Genomic DNA, 23,401 nt, shown 5'->3' on the forward strand with positions numbered 1-23,401 from the left:
TGCCAATAGTGTGTGTGTGTGTGTGTGTGTGTGTGTGTGTGTGTGTGTGTATACATGTGGATGTGTGTGAAGTTGAGGATTAGGATAGGGCAGAATTAGAGTGGGCAGCAGTGATGAAGGTTGGAGATGGGTCAGTGATGATGGAGAAGGTTGGGGATGGGTCAGTGGTGGAGAAGGTGGAGATGGGTCAGTGATGATAGAGAAGGTTGGGGATGGGTCAGTGATGATGGAGAAGGTTGGGGATGGGTCAGTGGAGATGGAGAAGGTTGGGGATGGGTCAGTGGAAACAGAGAAGGTTGGAGACAAGGATAGCTTGGCTTGAGGAAAGCTCTGGAAAGAGAACAGTCAGATGTTAGTAGACATTAGCGTCCATGTTATGGTCTTTCCTTTTCTTTAACAAAGAAGCTCACTATGTAGCCCTGGCTGGCCTGGAACATACTGTGCACACCAGGCTGTCTTTGTATTTGATGGGGCTGGAATTCAAGCAGGTGCCACAACTGCTGCTCATAACGATGACACTTTCTTTTATGCAAGGATGAAGATGTTTGATATGAAGAGTCTTGACCTGGGCAGTGAGAGGAATGGGCACCATCTGTCATGGTTTTGAAAGGCTAGGTCATGGTAATGTCTAAAGTACTTTGTTGAGATTGGTATTTACCCTTACTAGTAGTTGATAGAACATAATGTTCACTTGAGTAGATATGAAACCTACTTGTTTTTTCATTATTCATAAGGCTCAATTTTAATAAAGGGAGAAGATTGCTTTCTAAAATCTTGTTCAAGCGGAAGGTTAGTATAGCAGAGGTATGTGTGTGAGTGAATGTGTGTGAGTATGTGTGAGATAGATAGATGATAGATATATAGATGATAGATATATAGATGATAGATAGATGAGAGATAGATGATAGGAAGGTAGGTAGGTGATAGATAGATAGATGATAGATAGATAGATAGATAGATAGACTATGCCATGGTGTATATGTTGAGATCAGAAGACAACTTTTTGGAGTTACTTCCTCTTATCCCCTTTAAGTGGGTTCAGGGGTCAAAAAAAATTTAGGTCATCAGGCATATGTGGCAAGTTCTTTAATGAGCTGAACCATCTACCTATTTGTACCTTTTGAGAAAGAGAAATCCCAGGTGATCTGAACATAGTAAATTATAATAATACTTAATATTAATTGAAGGGATAACTTCTTAGAAGTGAGTGTTTAGGGAGTTTGTGTCTGGAAAAGGATCATCTTTGTCTTGTATCTGTACAGTTGATAGTTGAACTTGGAAGATGGTGGGTTCACACAGAAGAGAGACTATCACATACAGCTTGAGTTGAGTTAGCTAACAAAATTTCCACCTACTTTTGTTTTATTTTTTATGCCATTACTGATTTTTTTCACAGGGCTTCCTAACTCCAGTACCACACTCAAGCTTCATGGTCACTTATTCTTTATACATTGTCTTTTTGTAGGTTCGTGTACTGAACAAGGGCAATGATGTATCTGTGTTCCTCCCTCCCTCCTTCCCTTCCTCCCTCCCTCCCTCCCTCCCCTCCCTCCCTTCCTCTCTTTCTTTTGTGTGTGTGTGTGTGTGTGTTTGTGCATGCACTCAATTGTGTGTGATCAAATCACTAGGATTAGCATGGCTCTGGCATGAATAAGTTCTTGGCTGCTCTTGGTTGATTAATGGGTGAGTGAGTGGTGATATTAAAGAAGTCTAAAGTTGAAATCTCATTATTGTAGCCCTTGATAAAGAGAGAGGAGGTCCTTAGAAGTGAGCAATAGTTTATGTTGCCCCTTCCTCTTCCCCTGGAAAACGGTTTTCATATTGTGGGACTGTGTTTTGCTTATATACTTAAGACCTTTGTTTGTGTTCTCATGCTTCTTTTACAAATCCTGTCTGTCTTCCTAAAATGCCATCTCTTTTTGTCAAGTGTTTTTTGATTTTCTGTTGGCCATATCTGGTATTTAATTTCTAGTGTTCTGACTACCCTTTACCCTGAGTTTTTATTGGCTGCTATGCACATTGTTCTATTAGGTTATGAACTCTTTGTGTGAAAGTCGTTTCTGTCCAAGCCACAGAGTGTTCATAATGCAAAAGGACACCAACCTGGTGGGATGCTGGGGTAACAGGTGTGTCTAAATCTGGGCAGGGCACACAGGGCCACCTGATGTTTGCTTGCTTCCCTGTGATCAGCTCATGGTCTTTAGCTTCTTGCATAATTGCTTGCCACTCTACCAGTTGCCAAACAGGTTATGTGGTATGACAAGGTGGCAAAGTCAGAGATAAGAACATCGATTTGTGGCTGTGTTTTGGTCTCTGTCATTTGGTCAGGCTAGTGGACCATGGTAGCTGTTTCATCCCATAGATTGTCCTTTTCTTGCTGGGTTGAGTGGAGGCCATCACCGGTGCTGCTATTTTACCTCCCTTCCTTTTTATCTAAGATGGAATGTCAGAGATGAATCATTACTATGATTTTAGAGTAAACTTCATGCCAATTAGAATCTGATGAATGAAATATTATCTGTGTAGAATGGCTTTAGGGCAAAACCAGCCTCAGAACAGCCCCATGTATATAAATACAAAGCTGGATTGGTGGCACACCTTTTACAATACCCCCATCCCCTTGCTCCTAGAAGGAAAATGCAGAAAGATCAGTAGTTCAAGGTCATCTTCAGTTTCATGGCAAATTTGGGACCAAAGAGAGCCTACCTCAACAACAGTTACTAAATAAATATTATTGTTCTTGTTAGTAGCATTATCACCCCCTAACTTAAAATAAATTACCCATCTCACAGATTACCTCAGCCTGGATCATGCTTCTATGTCTCTTATTTTTTGGCTTCACTACATCTTTGTTACTGAACAGAATAAAGAATGAAAGTATCGTATAGTGTATTCTATCATTGAGGAATTACCATGCTCTTGCCCAGGGCAGTTAATTACAAAGCAGGATCTCTCCCAGTTTAACATTCTACGCAACATCCAAAGCAAGTGTGTGGCCGGGCCGAACCACAGCTGCAGCTCAGCAGTTGTGCAGCAAGAGGAACGCTCCTACCATGGCTAGAGAGTGAACGCACACCCACACCCATGATTTCTTTTTCCATCCAGCAGTGGCATTGAAAACTTGAAGTGTTTTGGAAAGTAGTAAGTTAAGCAAGGTGTGTGGAGGAAAAGTGATATGGAACAAATTTAAAAGAAATTTAGAAATGTTTTCAAAGGAACCAGAAAGCATAAACAGCAGAGACTAGAATAGACTTTTTGAAAGCTGTAAAGTGGAATTTGATATCTGAAATCTGGACTGACGACCCTCCTGTGCCCTGGCCTCTCTGCCTGGCCCTCGGCTCCTGATATTAATGTGATGAACACCCTTGCCAACATCTCTTATGCAATCATAGTGCTGCCAGATCATGGTTTTTGTAAAATTGCTCACCCAAATTCACAACTTTAAGTTACATTCTAAAATTAAAATAGAAAAAATAATTTTTTACTAAATAGCAACAATAATTTCTGTATTCCTGAGACAGTAAAAATAATTCAACCAAGGAAATCTGAAAAATCTCATTTTAAATATTGAAACTGTAGAACAATGCCTGTTTTCTATGAGGTATGAAAGGAAGAAATGACAATTTCAAACTCAGTAATTCCTAGAACCAGTCTGCATGAGAAGTAGCTCAGCGTCACATATGGGTATTAAGTGTGAAGCCTTTCACTTCTGTTTCCTCATTTGCATTTCTAATTATATATCAAATTAAGGCTTTATCACTATTACACTATAGAATGAAAGTAAACATAATTTCTTAAAAATGCCAGGTAGATATATGATACAATGAATCATTTCTTCTGATGTTGGAGTGTGATTGTCAATTGTGAATAGGTATGACCCCCAAGACTCATGTGTTTGGATGTGTGGCCCATAGGGAGTGTCACTATTAGGAGGTGTGGCCTTGTTAGAGTAGGTGTGGCCTGGTTGGAGGAGTGTGTCACTGTGGAGTGGGCCTTGAGGTCTCATATGCTCAAGCTTCTCCCAATGTGGTACACAGTCTCCTGCTGCCTGTGGATCAAGATGTAGAACTCTCAGCTCCTTCTCCAGCAACATGTCTGCATGTATGCTGCTGTGTCCTGCCATGATGATAACGAACTAACCTTCTGAAACTGTAAGCCAGCCCCTATTAAATGTTTTCCTTTATAAGAGTTGTCATGGCTACGGTGTCTCTTCACATCAATAGAAACCCTAACTAAGACACCAATATTTATGGATATATTGTCTATAGTGCTCCAGTATTAAACTGGAATCCTTTGCAAAGATGGAGGTAAAAAAATCACCCCACAGTCTGATGTTTTGTTAATTCTAACTTTCTTTATATCTTGGTGAACCAGCCCCTGGGGCTTCCCTAGGTATCGTCTATGTTGTTTCTCTTAGATTCTTGCTAGTACAAGCAGTTTCTCATGATAGAGGCAGTCTATGGAAGTAATCTTAGAGACCTTACTGTTTTCTCACATGGCACCTCCATCTCAGGGAAGAGGAAACATTTCATTCCCGTCCTTAAGCATTAGGAACACCGTGCATCTTTCACCTGGAAATGTTACTGTGGTTATGTTTTCCACAGAGGAGAAAGATTCACAGCCCCACTCAGGTTTATGCTGAGTCCTAGCATTTCAGCATCCTGATGTGCCAAGTGTAGGCTGGTGAGGTTGAACCACAGAGCCTCTGTCTTTCTTCTTCCCTTGAAGAAAGTGCTGAGTAGAGAAATGAAGATAAGGAAGCAGATACGTATAAAGGAGATGACAAAAATCTTAGACAAGTGGTAGAATAATTCCAGTTTAACTGTGAAAATGGTAGTTTGAATTTAAAAATGTATTTCTCCATAATTTTAAGAACCAAAGTAAAAATACTCAGAAATTTAGAGTTTGTTTAAATGCTTTTTTAAATTAAAATAAAACATACTGAGAGTCTCTTGTTTTTTCTAAGCATCTTTCTTAAAACTTAAAAACATTCAATAAAGCTAATGTAATGGTTTTCTGACTTAATATTAGCTGGAAAATAGAACTGGAACCTGTTTCATTGCCAAGTACTAAGAATGGCGTGTTCCCTTGCTGCTGCATGCCCTCCCACCATGTGTGAAGAACGTGGAGTACGGTTAACTGTATTCCTCAACATGAGCGGGGCCAGGAGTCTGACTGCTGCCAGTGGCTGAAAGCGAAAGCTGCCATGCTTCTTTCCCCTTAGCTAAACACGGTGCGCAGCCATCATCTGGAAGTAATATTTCTCTTTGAGCACATCGTGCCAAGTAGACACTTAATACAGAAAATACATTAGACTAAATGAAATCCAGATCCCACCAATACTGACGGAGAAAGAAGACCCGGCTTCCTTTACTTGCACTGTTAACATACAGTATTATGTAATCGAAATGCAGCTGGTAAGGATGCCATGAGGGCTCAGCAGAACGTACAGTTAGGTAGCATCCCAAACAATTTCAGAAAATCTGAGCCTTTATTTTGATTTAGAATTTTAAAATAGAGTGTTTGCCTTGCTACAACAATGGAACTTCATTCTCATCAGTGCTGGGAGAGTTAACTGGGGTTCGTCTTTGATGGTTCTAGTCATGTTCGTCACCCTGCAGACACCTAGAACCACTCTGCTGGAGTGGCCTCCTCTTCCCTCACAGGACTGGTACTGTTCCATCACAAGCTGTTCCCTAGGAATGTCCCTCCTTTCTGCTTGCTTAAGTGTTTGGCTTACCTTTTGTTTGCAATGATTATTTGAGAAAGGACACAGAGTTCAGGCTGAAAACCATTACTAAGTAGATCTCAACAAGCCTGCCTTCTCTCTCTTGCACAATGCTCAACATTGCCTGGAATTCTTTCATGGTATGAAACTGAATTGTTCGTTTGCTTTTCAGTTAAATGTAAACAACAACAAAAACAAAACCAATCAGAAACAAAACTCACCTCACAGTGTGGTGGTTTAGAAGGAGGCTGGAAGAGTATATGCAACACTTTCAGGGTCAGCCTTGGTCTACGATGTGAGTCTAGATGATCCAGGGCTACAAACCCAAAACTGCAACCCATATCAGACCATCTCCCCAAAATCTGAGTAACACTGCAGAGAAGTACCAGAAGTACCTTACTGAAAACAGAAACTCTTTGCATCCTATAACAAATCTCTTTGCAGCACACTTTGAGCACAACAACATACTATGACCAGACTTAACATGCAGCTCTCCGCATTCAACCTGCCGCGTGGTAGTTTGCTGCATGAGAATACAGTGGGAGCAGCAACAGGGAGAGGGGGAAAGGTTGGTGGGTTCTCCACTGTTTGCTGCTTTGTCACTTCCTAGACACCATGTAGCTTCTCCGAGTGCATTCCCAGCTTGCAGCACAGGTAGCTAGGGTACCATTTGTCAGTCCAGAGAATGAACGCAGTGACAGCAGCTTATCAGAGTTCAGTATGCAATGAGAAGATGCTTTGGCTAAAAGCTTGTGTGTTGTACATATGTGTCTGTGTGGGGTGTGTGTGTGTGTGTGTGTGCATGTGTGTGATGTACCTTGTGTTTGATTTCTGAGACAAGGCCTCACTGGGTTGCCTTGCTCTCCTGGAAGGCTTTATGTAGACTGTCCTGCCTCCCGAGTGCTGGGGTTAAAGTTGTCAGGGCATGGGTTATCATGACAGACTTTAGTCCCTTTTTTTTTTTTTTTGAGTTAGGGGGCCTTAAGACAGGGTTTCTCTGTGTAGCCCTGACTGTCCTGGAACTCACTCTGTAGACCAGGCTGGCCTTGAACTCACAGAGATCCGCCTGCTTCTGCCTCCTGAGTCCTGGGATTAGAGGCGTGCGCCAGCACATCTAGCAGACGCCATCATTTTTTTTTAAATTTAAAATTGAACCTTTTAGAATATTTTCTATATGGGAACACCGTATTTATATCATTTCCACCTCCTCTCTTCTAACTTCTTAAGCTTCCTGTCCCCCACAACTCCCTCTCATGACTTTCTGTCCTATAATCAGTATTGTTTTATACACCCCCACCGGGTCCAATTAGTGTTGCTTTTATGAATATAAATTTAAGGCTATCTACTTAGGCCTGAGCAACCTGTCAGGCGCTCATCCCTAAAGAAAAATTATTCTTACTTCCTCAGCATGGAGGGACAGCCAGTAGCTCTTCATTCATGGGTATGGTATTGTTGGTTCCCTCCATCCGTGTTGTCACGTTGACTGGCATGGCCTTTGAACAGGGTTGGACAGGCAGCTGTAACTGGGAATTTGTGGATGTAACAGCTTTGTAATATCCAAGAGACACTATCTCACAGGAGTTGCCCTGGTTCCCTGGCTCTTAGTTCTTCCCCCTTCTATGTTGTTCACTGAACTTTGGTTATAGAAGTGATGTTATAGATGTCCCTTTTGGGGCTGGGGACTCCATTGTCACTCCTATTTCTACCCTCTGACTGTAATGGTTCTATAACAGCATCTGTGTGCTGCCGAAAGATGCTTCTTTAATGAGATTTGATAGTTGTAGCTATCTAGAAAGCACACGGATGAGGCTTCCTGATTGGCCGGTCATGGAAAGGGCAGCCCGCCTGGTTCATTCATTCATCCCTTCATTTACCCACTTATTTATTTGAAGAAATCACACCATTCTCTCTGTCAGAAACTTGAGACTTTGGAACAAAGTATTCCATCATTTTCCAATCACCAATCAATCTTCTTCCAACATCCTTCATCCTCTCGTTTGTCTGTCTGTCTTCCTATCTACCTGTCTATTTATTTATTTTTGAATATAGCATTAAGGGAGTCAGGAGTCTGGGATGATGTTTTCTTTCATTATATTGAATTCTGACCTACAGAGTACTTTTAAAACACGCTGGCAAAAAGGAAGTTGCCTCACTGAAACCTTTGTCTGAGAACTTACCTGGTGTTCTTACTTACAGGCCATTTCTCTTTGTGTGTATGAGATAAAGAATAGTCACTAAATACTTGATGTGAGCATTTTGGGGGGTAATTTTGCTTTTTGGAGGAAGTCATTTTCTTTAAATTAGAATGCATCTGGAGAGACTGGTTAATCAGTGGTCCAGGTTGCCAGGCTGCTGTTAATCACAAGCCTTGCTCTATAATCATAACGTATTTTGGATATTCTCATTTGTATTATCTCTTAAGCTCTTTGTGTGGGCATTCTGATTACTTGATTGCATCTGCCAGGCACAGTGGTTTTTAAAGCAGCATTGATGACAGAATCATGCAGCTTAGCAGGTAAAATGAGAATCTGAAAAGACGGTTGTTGGTTGAAGTACGATTGCTGCCTGTTGCCTTCACATCCTGTCCAGCAAGTTGCAGCTTGGGATACAGAAGTGCTTCTATTACTGCCCTGATGCCTGTGGCTTCCTCATCCTGGTGGAGTCACAGGTTACAGCAGGTAGAGGTTGCCTGCCTTCTTACACAGAGCAGTTTCATTTTTCATCTGTTTCCCCTCAAAGAAGGTTCTGCTAAAGCTAGATAAAAACATGGATGGAACTGTATTTCGTGAGAATCTGGTATGGCCAAAGAGACCTCTCAAATAGAATTCTACAGTGTCTAACACCGTGGTTGTAGGTATTGGCTTCCAGTGTAGAATTCTACAGTATCTAACACTGTGGTTGTAGGTATTAGTATCTGGTATGGCCAAAGAGATCTCTCATATAGAATTCTACAGTGTCTAACACCGTGGTTGTAGGTATTGGTAACTGGTATGGCCAAAGAGACCTCTCATATGGAATTCTACAGTGTCTAACTGTCTAACACTGTGGTTGTAGGGATTGGGTTTCGATGTTGCTGGCATCAGGCCTTAGCTACCCTACTGTCCCAGGTTCTCTTTTTGTCAGCTCCTGAGTAGTGTGGACTCTCAGTTTAGTGCTTTATACAAGTACTAATGGAGTTCAGGTCTCGTTACACCCAAATATGACATCTTTGATATTAGAAGGGGAAGGAGTTTGATCCACCAGCAGAAACAGAAGATCTCTCTGGCCTTCTCCCACCTTCTCCTGTGAAATAGCTCATAAAACCTTAGAGGATTTTCTTAGCTTTTCATAACTAAGTCAGAAGCTGTTTACATGAGACATGCTAGAGACTGAGGGGCCTGGGCAGGCTTCCTTAAGTCTCTCCCAGTCGGAGTTCTGACACAGCATGCTCCTGTTCTACCCAGCAAGTGTTCACAACTGACCATTCTTCATCAGCAAACCTCTGGAAGAACCCCTCAAAGTTTTTTACATACTGAGGTATGTACACTTCAGTGATAGAACTTCTCCACAGCAGATCTAGGGCCCTGTGTTCTATCCCCAGCACCCAAACTCACTGATGACTCCCTCAAACCAAACAGTGTAGCTGTTTCTTTGACTTGCGATTCTTTATGAAGCCCCTTGTGTGTCCTAGGCAGCATAGGCTGCATACATCTGCATGCTTTCTGCCGTCAGTTTGTCCTTCTGAGTCAGTGTAAGCTTAGGAAGAAGGAGGAGGGGTCTTTCATCATTTTATTTACTCCAGCCAGACTGGCGAGGCACTTGCTCCCCCATAGCCACCCCTAAAATGAACTCAAATTGAATTTTCTTTTCTTCTATCTGCTTTTGGACAGGAGGAAAAACAATTACTCATTTTGAGTTTAAAGACATTAGTTTTTCAATACATTTTCTCTGAATAATTTCAATTGTATTTTATTTTTATTTTGCGATAAGGTCTCACTGTGTAGTCCAGTCTGGTCTTAAATTTGAGTTCCTCCTGCTTCAACTTCCCAAGTGCTGGCTTAACAGTGTGTGCCACCATAGCCCAGCTTCCATGGCAGTTTTAATTTCCTCCTCTATCCGATAGTTTGAACAATTTGTATCCCAGCAGGGCCTGCGTTTCTCCCTGAATATGTGTGCTGGGTTATCTCATATTGTACATGTCAAGCTGTCATCTAATCTCTCAGATATGTGTCTTTCCACAAAACCCTTTCATTAATGACTTTTTATGCTTTCATTTTCTGTTCTGGGTGGTTTTAATTTTCCTTGGCTATTGTGGGAGGGCAGTCTAAGCTACATACAGCTATAATTACTTGCTTTGGTTATTCATCTGCTTTGCCCCTCCTTGGGGTTAGCTTAATTCCATGCTTTTTTTTTCTTTTCCAAGAAAGGGTTTCTCTGTGTCATCCTGGCTGTCCTGGAACTCACTCTGTAGACCAGGCTGATCTCGAACTCACAGAGGTCTGTCTGCTTCTAAGTGCTGGTACTAAGTGCTTGTGCCAACACATCCGGCTAGCTTTATTTCTTGATCCCATGACCTCATCCTTTATTTCAGCAAATTCTTCTCCTTTTCTAGCCCGTGCTCTAAGTACCTAGCTCTTTGTTTTATCTCTAATCACAGTTTCCTTTATTAGAATGTTTTTTTTCTTTTTTTCTTTTTTTTTTTTTTTGCAGTGATGTAAACACAGGCAGGTAGACCCATTTTCAGGGAAAACAATGAATTAGATTGGTATTTTTTGCTCTGTGTACCCTGTGCATCCTAGTGCCCATGGAAGTCGGAAGAGGGCATTAGATCCCTTGAAACTGAGGTTGCAGGAGTCTGTGGGCAACCACTGGATGCTGGAAACCAAACAGCAAGAGTTCTTAACCGCTGAGTCATTTCTCCAGCCTCCACGGTTGTTGTTAATTAAACCATAATTGTACCTTTTAAGTTCCCACATCTTCTATGCATCTTCTGTAGGAACAGGATGTAAATATTGCTGGTTTTCTCCAAGTTACAGATATCTATCAGTGTTCCTTCAAATTTGCTGGCATTTGTGTGATCACTCACTACATTTAGCTCAAAGGCAGGCCAACAGTTGGTATTTAACAAACATGAGTGTTTGTGTTCTGTTGCAATGTGTGGAGGACATGGATGATGTAGAGATTTACAAGGATGCTCTGTTTATTTAGTTAGGGCATGTTATAGGTAAGTACAGTGTCTTGGAAGTTACTTTTTCAGAGAATATTATCTACATCAAGCTGGCATTCTCTACTGCTTTGTTTCATTTATCTTTACTCTTTTGTGTTGTAAGGCAATCCTATAATCTGCGTTTTGATATCTTGGCTCACATTCTTATTTTAACAATGGCTGCAGAACTCTAATTAAATATCGAGTTATCTAATTGCACATACCTATATAAGCTTCTCTTCGTGATTTCATCATGATGTTTCATCATTAAGTTTACTTGTTTTTCAGGCAGCAGCGGATGTCACTTTCGTCGGCCCTGACACTCATGCTATTCAAGCCATGGGTGACAAGATCCAAAGCAAGCTATTAGCCAAGAGAGCAAAGGTCAACACGATCCCCGGGTTCGACGGGGTAGTGAAGGTAAGAAGCATTCATTTAAATCTTGCAGTGTGTGTCCTCTGTCAAACAGTCTGCGACAAGGACGGGATAAAATAGAATTACTGTTTATATATATCTATATTTGAGAAAAATTAGACTGGTTTAAGTCGGGTTGTTTTCAATGGTATAAACTGTGAGCAGGGAAAAGACATTGGTATATTGTATGTAATGAATAGATATTGATACATATTGTCATTGGGAAAAACACTTGCATAGTAGTGTACCCATTTAATCCTAGCACTGGAGATGCAAAGACAGACAGATCTCTGTGAGTTTGAGTTCATCTTGGACTACATAGCAAGTTCCAGGCCAGCCAGGGTTATATAATCAGATCATGTCTCTAACAAAGAAAATGCCATCAGATGTCCTGCGTGTGTCTCCCTTGGCATAGATGTCCTGCGTGTGTCTCCCTTGGCATAGATGTCCTGCGTGTGTCTCCCTTGGCATAGATGTCCTTAGTGTGTCTCCCTTGGCATAGATGTCCTGCGTGTGTCTCCCTTGGCATAGATGTCCTGCGTGTGTCTCCCTTGGCATAGATGTCCTTAGTGTGTCTCCCTTGGCATAGATGTCCTGCGTGTGTCTCCCTTGGCATAGATATCCTGCGTGTGTCTCCCTTGGCATAGATGTCCTTAGTGTGTCTCCCTTGGCATAGATGTCCTTAGTGTGTCTCCCTTGGCATAGATGTCCTGAGTGTGTCTCCCTTGGCATAGATGTCCTTAGTGTGTCTCCCTTGGCATAGATGTCCTGCGTGTGTCTCCCTTGGCATAGATGTCCTGCGTGTGTCTCCCTTGGCATAGATGTCCTTAGTGTGTCTCCCTTGGCATAGATGTCCTTAGTGTGTCTCCCTTGGCATAGATGTCCTGAGTGTGTCTCCCTTGGCATAGATATCCTGCGTGTGTCTCCCTTGGCATAGATGTCCTGCGTGTGTCTCCCTTGGCATAGATGTCCTGAGTGTGTCTCCCTTGGCATAGATGTCCTGCGTGTGTCTCCCTTGGCATAGATGTCCTTAGTGTGTCTCCCTTGGCATAGATGTCCTTAGTGTGTCTCCCTTGGCATAGATGTCCTGAGTGTGTCTCCCTTGGCATAGATATCCTGCGTGTGTCTCCCTTGGCATAGATGTCCTGCGTGTGTCTCCCTTGGCATCCTATATAAGCTGCAGTCATGTTTCTGTGGCTCTGGATAGCTTGGTGTCAAGCTCCCAGCACACTGGCCATATATAGGAAGCCCACAATGACTGTGAACCTTGGAAAGTTTCTAAGGTTCTCAGGACTGGGGTTGGGTATGGGTTAATTGCCACCTAAGTCTAGCAAAAATGTTAAGACTTTCTGTCAAAAAGGTACAAGGACCCTCTCCAGATGTGCTTGACAGTAAATTTTATTCATTTGATTATTTACTCTAGTGTGGTAGGATCTCATATGAGTCCTGGGCCCCAGGCTCTTGATCTTGCTCTTCTGTCTCTGTAATGGTGGGACTGCAGGCAGCACCACCTCATGTGGTCTTGACTGCAGAGTGCTGTTCATTTGACCCTCCGGGAAAACCACACCCTTCCCTTGACCAGGCCCAGAGCATAGTGTGTTTTCCTTATTAGCCCTTCCGCTTCCACTGATGGGCATGGGCCTCTCTTTACCTTGTTGGTTGGTATAGAGGTGGGTGCAGGAATCTGGCATTTTGAGCTCTTCAGTTTGAACTGATGAGCAACAGTGGGGATTAACCCAGGCTTTATGGATAGCAGTGTCCCTAGGGATTCGCGGAGGAACATTTGTCTGATAACTCCAGTTTCACTGTCAGTGTCTTCTTATGAAATTAGTACATATAGGACCTCCTAAGAAGAGGGATTGCCCCTCCATTAGAGGTCTGATGGTGAAAGCTGTGGGTGGGACACTGGAAATGTGTGGATGACATCACTTTGTAGGCGGAGGAAGAGCGTTGACTGGAATTAGGGTTGATACTGCATCTTCTATATTGAAAAGAACATACACACACAAAACAAAACAAAACAAAAGAACACACACATCTCTCTATTAGTTATTAGACTCTGCTGTGAGCAGAAGGACGGAGGGAAATGGGCACTTGTGTTTTCTTACAGCGTTGCTTGCTGGAGGTTTTCTTTCTTTCACTCTAGTTCTTTTAAATGATAAAGAATAGTTGTTTTCCATATTTTTTTGTTTATAGTCTATAAATGTCTTTACAGAAAAAAGTGGCACTTAATTTTTGGAGTGGATTATTAGTTCATTCTGGGTCTTATTTAACTTTTAAATTTTAGTTTTTCAAATGTGTTGTAATACTGTATATGTATTTCAGTGTATAGGACATCTATAAGTCTTGTATGCTGCTGCTAGTAATGTAAATTTATGTACCATTATGGAAATCAATATTGAGGTTCCTTGATAAACTGTAAATAGAACTACAACACTATCCAGCTGTACCATACCTGGGTAGTTAGTTAGCCAAAGAAATCAAAGTTGTCATACAATAGAGAACCTGCACACTCATGTTTTTTTCAGGCGCTGTTCATAATAGCTGTACAACATACAAAAGAAAGTGTGTTATATCTCTGACACAATTAAATATCATTCAGCCATTGAGAATAGATTCAGGACAGCCAGGGCTGTTACACAGAGAAACTCTGTCTTGAACAAAACAAAACAGAATAAATAATGTTAGTTGCAGAAACTGAAGATGATATGGAATTTGGGGGCAGAGGACCATGAAAATAAAACATGGACAGGTCTGAAGATAAATGGAGTTGGTAGTTGCTTGCCCTGTGTGCACAAAACCTTGGACGGAGTCCCCAGCACTGCACTGTCTTGCAGTTCTAGCATCTGGGGGAGATGGAGAGAGGAGGGTCAGGTGTCCAAGTTTATCTTTATCTACATACAGAATTTGAGGCTATCTTATTCCACTATTCATGAGACTCTTTCAAAAAAAAATAGGAAAGGGACCAGGGAGGATGGGCTAGTTATGGGTAATAAAAGATTAATATGATCAACCTATCTTTATATGTTTATGAAGTATCCTGACAAGTTTATGTTGTTTTAGACAATTAATATACACAAAATGAACAACTTGTAGAAAATCTCCCCTTCCTTTCATTTGTCCTGCTTTCCCTTCTTTCTCTAGTTCCTGAATTGTACTTTTCATTAGATAGAGCTGAATATTTAAGATGGAGTTTTCAGCATTAAATCTGGTACATACTGTTTTTAGTATGTCAACGAAACACCACTACCAACAAAACAAAATCCAAAAGGCAACGAGCAATTTAAGAGGTGACTTGTTATTTGCTCTTCCTTCCTTCCTTCCTTCCTTCCTTTCTTGACTTATTTTAGAGTTTTGAGACATTTCTGGCTTTGAATTCACTATTCTCCTGCCTCAACCTCCTGTACATATAGGTATGTACCACCATACTGTGCTACTTGTTTGTTTTGATTTGATAATATTTAATGTTGGAGGGAGCTGCTTGTTTGTCCTGTCCACCAAGCTGAAATAATCACACAGAAACCATGTTATTTAAATCACTACTTGGCCTATTAGCTCTGGCTTCTTATTGGCTGACTCTTACATATTAATTTAACCCATTTCTATTAATTTGTGTATTGCTACGCGGCTGTGGCTTACTGGCTAAAGTTTCTGTGTTCATCTCTGGCTGGGCTACATAGCTTCTCTCTGACTTCACCTCCTTTCTCCCAGCATTCAGCATTCCCCACCTGGCTCTGTTCTACCCTATCAGGCCAAGCCAGTTTCTTTATTCATTAACCAATAAAAGCAACACATAGACAGAAGGACCTCCCATACCAATTTAATGCCTTAACAATTATTGCATAATTTAAAAACTTTTAAGCATGACATGTTTTGTTTTTAAACCATGAAAGTATTATGGAGGATGGAATCATAATCCTTATGGTAAATCTTCACCATGTTCCTAAGAACTAAAGCATTAAGTGGCAGTCTCCGTGCCTCCAGCTTGTGGCAGGGCTGCTGAGCTTTTAAACTGTCTGCACAGATGCTTTCCTTTACCCTCAGAAGCCGGCAAAGCCATGTGGAGCGTGCTGCTGCTGAATCTGCTGTGTCTGTACTGCGTCTATTCGGGTTTAAGAATTGTCCTCTGAAAGCCCAGCCCAATTCACTCTCCTCCTTCATAGGATCAAAGCTGCCCAGTTTCTGGGCTGGGTCACAGAAGGTCCAGCCAGGAATGGCCTTGCCTTCCACCCTAACTGGTCTTCTCCCTTCTGAGCCCCTTTCTGTTTCTAGAACACATTAAGGGCCTTTGTAGTTAAGGGTTCTTTATATGCTGGTTCTCTGTTAGGAGGATCCTTTTTGAATAACCTAAAACAAGTTTTCCTCTTACTTTACCTGCTTTCACGAAATGTTCGTGTAGTTCTCAGGTGACTTGCTTGTCGCTTGGCTTTCTGTTCCTCTTTGTGGGGTAGGACTCTAGAAGGGCAGAATCCAGATTGCGTACACTGCTGCTAGCAAGTGTTTATTGGATTAGTGTTTAAGACACATGGATCATAATTCTTTTAAGTGGCTACTTGGTACGCCATTTCAGTCACTGTACTGTTTATGTTTTAGTCCTTTGTTCAAGGTTCATTAAATTGTTTTCCAAATGTTTTATCTCTCAAAACATCACAGTTGAAAATACTAAATTCTTTGTAAGTTTTTGTCCATGCATGTGAGAGAGGCATCCATAGGAAACTCTACAAGCAAAATCAGTAGATGAAGAGATAGGCTCTCCAAGTCTGATAAGCGCCAACAGCTATTTGCACAGAGGTTATGTGCTTGCTTTGACACTGCAGTATGAAGCGCTGCTTAAACTTACACCTGTGGTCACACTTTGGCCTGCTGGATCCCCAGGTGGATCTCCTGTGTAACTTCTACTGCTGGTGTGATGGCTGAGGTGTGTGTTGTATATATTTCTTTAGATTTATTTTTTTCTGAAGTTAATCTTCTGTTTTTCTGACTGATTATCGAGTTTGTCAAAGTTTTATTTAATGCTTTATTCTATTCATAACCCTGTAAGGAGGTCCCATGGTGTTATATGTTAGTACCATAGACTTAGATGCTTTTAGAGTCCTTGTCTTTTTCAATTTAACTTTGAGTAGCATGTAATATAACTAAATGTGCTAATCATGTTTAGTAGTTTTTAAAACAATAGTAGTGTTTTATAATGTGTAGTACATAATAAATCTTCAATGACTTTTTTTGGCTCAATGAATGACAAATGAAAATTTAATTTTTAAGACAATTTGGTTTTAACTGAACGCTCATGTTCCAGAAACTGATTTTCATAGTGGGAAAATTTAAACATCTACATTAGCGAAAAGCTAAGACGGTTTTGTGGCATATAAGGGATTTGGTGTGTGTAAATATAATCTCTTTACATGTAACACATAACACAAGTGTGTGTCATGTGCATCTATAAATACCTGAAAACATAGAACAAATGGGACTGTGCTTTCACCTTTCCCTGGATTCCCAGCCTTCAGTCTGTAGTTTGATTTCTCCGAGACTGTCTTTGGCAAATACACCATTCCACACCGAATGAAATGTTCAAAGTTTCTTTCTAGCTGATTGTAATCCCGTCCCCATCAGCCCTCACTCTTCCTGTATTTTGTTCAGGAGGCCCTAATTGTTCGCCTTTGGCAGGTCTAACACTTCCTGAGGAGAGGCCGTTAAGGCAAGTATTCTCCAATAAGTGCCTCTGGTGGGAACAAAGAACCTCCAAACTCAGTGTGTGGAAACCATGGATATTCCTAAATGACCCTTAGTGGATTTTTATCCGTTTAAGCTAAAATTTGGAGAATGTAGGATCGGCGCAAATAGCAAGGTGTAGGAAGGCAGTAAACCCTGTTGTGGATGGGGGTGGGGCGAGGTGGAGATTTATCTCTGGCTTGAAAACAATTGTTATTTGGAAAATCTCATTAGCAGATGTGACTGCTTGGAGTAAAAAAGACTTAAAACTGATGTCGTTTTCAGGGCTGCTTTGAACTTAACAAGCACCTATTTGTGGGGCAGACTGCCTAATGAAAGGAAATTAAATTTTCCTGACAACTTCCCCTGCCAGCCTCCTTATCCAGGGATGTTGTTGGGTGCTGAAGACTTTTAAGGAAGATTTTTCTTTTTTTTCTTTTTTCCCCCATTCTTTTCTTTTCTTTTTATTTAATAAATGAACCAGTTATTTCCCCCAGTCCTCACTGGGGAAGAATTCTGTTGTGATTGTTCTTCATTTTACATGTAATTTAAAAGCTTTAAAAAAAAAATTGCCAGGTTTCATTTGAATGTTTTGAAGATGTGTAAAAATTTCTGCATGCCTATCCACTGGTGGTTTTAGAGAGGCTGTAAGCTCATATTGTGTACTGGGTTACAAAAATTGATGGAATTGAGAAAGTAGCTTGAAGTTCAGAACTCTCTTTATTGTTACATGGGAAATGTGTCCATGGAGTTTGTACAGCGCATGTCAGGATTACGGTAGATGAGTGGCTTAGACCGGGGCAGTTTTTAGATGCTTAGGGTTTCAAGTGTCCCTGTGACAAGGTCAGTAAATACTGACCTTGAACTTCAGAAAGGACCCCTTACCTTGCTCTTCCAAACCCTTTTTCCTCCATGGTTTGTTCAGAGAATTTAAGGTTTTAATTTATGAACCTAGCTACAACTGTAAGCATAAAATATGTACCTGAAGAAAAGGACAAAAACATAAGAAAACATAATGGAAATCACAGAGATTTTTTTCATTTTGTTTTGTTTTAAGAAAAAAAAACAAACAATTGGTAATTCCTATGGGTACTGGACATTTACTTATTTCTAGACAATCAATTGAGCTCCTCCCAAACAATAGACAGTCAACTCCCCCTGCTGACAGAATCTAGGAAAACATGATGTGTAAACAGACAAGCAGGCTGCAGACAAGCTTTAATGATCTGATTTATGATGGAGTATTGATTGTAAAAATCTAAATTCTGCCCGTTAAATTCCGGCAACTGCACCAAATCATTGGCAATTCTGGTCATGTTTCCTGCCAGCTCATTTCAAGCCGCTTTGAGTTTCTTAATATAATAACGACGAGGGAGAATTTACATTCTACTTATGGTATTAATTTTACATTTCTCTGAATGAAAAGGGTTAGAAGGTTGTAAAATTGAACATTAAATGAATCAGAGGAGACAGTAGTACAATATATGACTGCCCTAAAGACATTGTGCAAGGCCTCATGGGATTAATGTTGAGTCTCATTTCCTGCCTTTACAGGATGCAGATGAAGCTGTCAGAATTGCAAGGGAAATTGGTAAGTCCTTAAATTAACTTTGGGAGTGTTTCTGTGTCTTTCAGCAGATACGGTTGAGCAAACATGTATTAAGTAATTCCCATAGAGCAAATAATATTTTAATAGTTTTCAGTTTCTGATTACTGGTGGCTCTGGAAGAATTTATCAGTTGAATTACCATATTCTATTATTAAAGTAGGATTTGTAGTCATTTGATTTTAGCTCTAGCTCTTTCATAAGATGAAATCACTAACTAATTAAAACAAGTAACTGTCCGGAGACTGCTGAAAATCAGACACAGTGTATCTGTTTATGAGGGATTGAACGCTGTCTGTGTCAATGTGCAGGACATAAACTGGCATGTGTCAAATTAAAATGTCCTTGGTAGGCTTGTTCAAGCTTCTGCCTTTTCCTAAAATGTTAAATACCCACTTAATAACCTTGCTAGGAAGGATACAATAGGAAGTGAGAGGCAAGAACGGAGCATTCTGAACTGGAGCAAGAAGACTGAGAGACATTATAAGGCGGTTGTTTATTAAGTTTCAAGTATATTCCTTGTGCTCATGAACACAATTGTATTGCAGTGTTTGCTAATAGAAAAACTGGGAAAAGAAAACAAAGCATTGAAAATGATAACTTTGAGTCAGATTAGTACTTGTTTACGTCAGAGGGAAAGCTGTAGATAGGCAAGGGGCACCAGAAGCTGCTAGCTCTCAGAGACTAATACAGCATCGTAGCGTTGCTATGCCTCCTAGCCCAGGACTTTTTAGCATTCCACATACTAATATTTTTGTAGCCCTGTCTTCTCACTGTGGTTCATTACTTAGAATTTTTGTCTATGGTGGGAGAGCATTTGATTTATATAAAATTTATAGAGTCATAATATGTAAAAACATTGGTCCAAGGTGATCATGGAATTAATATATTCTTGCAAATGGGACAAGCTAGCATAGAGTTCTTCAGTATAGCGTTCTCTCTGAGCAATCAACTGCCTATGCATAGAATTCTTTTGTGGTTCGAAAAGGTTTTTGGCTTATTGTATCTTGTTTCTGTTGGATATGGCAAAATTATTTTGGTTTTGCTCATTATTAAGTGTTCTTGGTTATTTATTTGTTTTGGAAAACTGCCTTGGATTTAAGACCAGTATACATAAGATAATATTTTATCTGTTAACAACATCTCTTATTGATTGCTTCTTCAAAGTTGCCAGTGTGTTAGAAGCCTTAGTACTAATTTCACAGTAAGACTTGGTAGGTTGCATAAAGCTGCTGTCTGTGGGTTAAATCATTGGTATCCACCATTCCCCAAGAAGCACTTGCCTGGCTTCTGAGACTTTCATAAAGGAGTTTAGTTTTGTTCATATACTTTCAAACTTGAAAAGGCCTCTTTTTCAGTTATAGTTTAGATATTGCTACCTATCCAACTATCAATGGTAATATTATTTTGTAACAGACAATATGTAATACTATTATTATATTGTTTAGAGGGATTTTGAAAACAAAAACAGCTTGGAGGATACCCTAGAGCTGCGTGCCCGTGCCGTGCCGTGAATCCACTTCCTCTGGTGGCACAGCAGCACAGACGCTCTTGTCTTTTGTTCAAGCCTTTGCTCTTGTCCACCTTTGTTCTTAACCGTGGCTCTTCAGCAGAACAGTTGACCCTAGTGACTTAGCTCCTCAGTGTTTGGAAGCTGGTCTTCAGTGTCCTGTCCTCTGAGGTCATCTGAATTTCCTTCAGACTTCTTTCCTTCACGCTTGGGTGGGTCCTTGGTGATTTCCTTCCTCTTCTCTATGTTTCTTTGAATTCTTCCCTTGTTCCCCCTCGTTTGGGAAGAACATGTTTGCAGTCATGGTGTTAAATAGAAGCTGCAGTGTCCCGGGTAGACTGGAAGGGAGAGAAGCCATCGGATTGGAAGTGACTGAAACACAGTAAAGAGTTGAGTCATCAGCTTTGAAAGACTTCGGAATTTCCCAGAAAACCCTTCCAAATCACCCAGAAACCTCCCATGAAACCCTTTGCTTCAAGTGCTGTCTTCCAGAATCAGTTACACAGTATCCAGGGGTGTGTGTGTGTGTGTGTGTGTGTGTGTGTGTGTGTGTGTACACATCTGCGTGCATCGTTTGGTGATGTGTCAGGTTTTTCTTTAACTATTGTTGAGGTATATCATATTTACATTATGATTTGGATGGCCATTGTAAGTTCTCTTAAGAGTTAAAGGAGACATTGAGTTCATGGGGTGAATGTGTGTATGTATATATTGTGTGTATATATATATGTATATATATATGGAATTATAAACATATCTTTGAACCTTTTTTTGTCAGTTTCTAACTTTTCATATGTGATTTGTGTTCATAGATTCTTTCTGATTTCTTTCTCTTCTTTTTCTCTTCTTCTATGTTGCTGGGGAAGCAAGGCTTGGCCTGGGCCTTAATTGCAAGGCCTACACCCTGCCACTGAGCTATGCACTCTCTGGCCTGTTCATAGATTGTAGCCTTACCTCTTTTTGTGCTATGTGGTGAAAATGTAAGTTTTATGTGTGCTCCCTCTCTTAAGTTTGTATTTCTTTTCTGGAAGCATCTATATGTTGCTTGAGCTGGAAAGTAATTATTGGACACTGTATTATTATTATTATTATTACTGTAACTCCAATTTTGGCATGTTTTACACATTCCATCCACTTTGGAAATGATATTTCTTTTTTATTAAAGTTTTTATTATAATTGCAACTCAGATTTTATAATTTTTAGAGGTAAGTTCTCCCCCTTTTCATATGTATATAAAATACTTTATTAGAAATGCTATTTCTAATGTCAGTTCTTGGACTTAATTATTTTTATTTACATTTATAGAAAACTAAGGAATAGATTGGTCATTTGCTCAGTGGCAGCATTTTTCTGGTTTAAGGTTAAATTTCTTTGGTTGAAAGACCATGCTTTTCATTATAGTTTGGCTAACTCACCATGATTTGTGGATGGCCACTGGCAGCTGTGTGAAAGACTACATGTACTTCAACCTGTTGTATGTGGAATTAAAGAATGAGACAGCCATGCTGACTGACGATGGTCCTACCACATTTCTGTAAATTTGTCAACTACTTTGCCTCCCTTACTCACACCCTTTTGTTGTTGTTTTTCCTGTGGCTTCAGGGTTTCGAGATGGGGGGAGGATGTTGCTCTCTGCTCTCTAGTTGTCTTCAGCTCCTGTGGGTGGCCACAGTTGTCAGTGAGCTCCCCCGCTCCCCGCCTTGCTGAACCTCAGTCTTGTTGGCTTTGTTGACTGCCCAGCTTTCAGGGCATCAGAGGAAGAGACAGGAGTCTGGAGAACTTCCTGGTATCCTGGCCTGGGTTATCTCCGTTATTTGTCACATCCTCTCTGGGTACCCCAGTGTGGTACTCAGTCACTGTCTTCTGCCATAAACCATGTTCTGGAGAGTACTCACACCAGTTACAGGCTGTATTCTTAACTTTCCACAGCTCTTTATTGTGAAAATCGTTCAGCATTTTTAAAAGAATTTTGCAGTACATAGTATACTCAACACCAAGATCCACTATAAACATTTGACTAGATTTTCTTACTTGTCATATGCTAATCCATCTTATTTAAAAAAATATTACGTGTGTGTGTGTGTGGTGCATGTGTTTGTGTATATGTCCACACACACTCATTTGTACGTATGGAGTCAGTTTTTTTCCCTGTGGGTACTAGGGATTGAACTTAGGTCATCAGGCTCGGAAAGCAAGCAATGTTACCTACAAATACACCATCTCTCCTGCCCCTATCTTATTTTTATTGTTAATGTAAATTTCATATGCTGTTACAGGTCTTACTATTCCAACATTAACTGAATTCAGTATTTGTGTAGCATTTTATTTTGCATATAATAATGTGAACATATTTTTTATGTATTGCTGACTTTGACATATGTAACTCCAAGCTGTACAGAGTTCAAGCCTATAGTATTCTTTTGTTGCTTTTTCTATGTCAGTCTGACTCCCAGCAGGACCCCGGAGGTAATCACTTCTAACTATTAAGTAACTATCAAAAAGAGTGAAAATCAGCTTGTAAAGAATTATTCAAAGGGAACAAAATCAAATTGGGGCATGTCTCCCAGGGCTGTCCTTACTCTGCGGTGCTGCTGGGTTTATCTTCGTGCGCTGTCCTTTGTTTAACGTGGTGGGGAATTGTCTGCAGGAAGTGTATTCTTTAGAAAAAATTAAATTACATTTGATTGGTTGTATATGTGTGCTTATGTCTATGCAAGGGACAACTTGTAGGACTTGTTTTCTTCTTGCACCATGTGGGTACAAGGATTGGACTTGGCTTATCAGGCTTGGATGTAGCAACTTTACCTGCTGAGCCATCTGATGGTCCAGGAGGTAAGTTCTATTATCTCTTTATAAGTGGTTATTTTATCTTCACTGAGTTCCTATTATAGTAAAGTTGACTCTTAGCTCTTTTGTCTTTCAGACAGTGTTTATAAAACAAGTGGCTTTCCAGTATCTGTTAATGTACTGATCATCAGTTCTTTCAGTGTAGACGAAAGCTTCTGTCCCACACAGTCCTGTAGCCATTCTGTCCCAAAGAAACAGAGGCTTATATATTAATTATTAACTGTTCAGCCTATTAGCTCAGGCTTACTATTAACTAGCTCTTACAACTTAAATTAACCCATAATTCTTGTGTATTTTTATCCAATGCTTAGTACCTTTTCTCAGTAAGGCATTCTCATCTTGTTCCCTCTCTGTCTGGTGACTGACTCTGCCTTTCCTCTTTTAGTCTGGTTATCCCA

At 40.5% G+C, this 23,401-nt stretch overlaps 1 protein-coding gene across 1 annotated transcript in view; it reads left to right on the forward strand.

Annotated features, from left to right (window-relative positions):
• The window catches only part of Pcca (propionyl-CoA carboxylase subunit alpha), a 273,582-nt gene that overhangs the window by 55,263 nt on the left and 194,918 nt on the right, over nucleotides 1–23,401 (forward strand). Inside the window, exons 7-8 of the mRNA XM_041674725.1 lie at nucleotides 11,202–11,333; nucleotides 18,594–18,630. Of these exons, the coding sequence (XP_041530659.1) occupies nucleotides 11,202–11,333; nucleotides 18,594–18,630 (169 nt within the window). The remainder of the gene's footprint in view (nucleotides 1–11,201; nucleotides 11,334–18,593; nucleotides 18,631–23,401) is intronic.

The sequence above is a fragment of the Microtus oregoni genome, unplaced genomic scaffold (assembly GCF_018167655.1).
Source record: "Microtus oregoni isolate MIOR12 unplaced genomic scaffold, Mior012 000001F_ref0000356, whole genome shotgun sequence".
Classification (NCBI taxonomy): Eukaryota; Metazoa; Chordata; class Mammalia; order Rodentia; family Cricetidae; genus Microtus; species Microtus oregoni.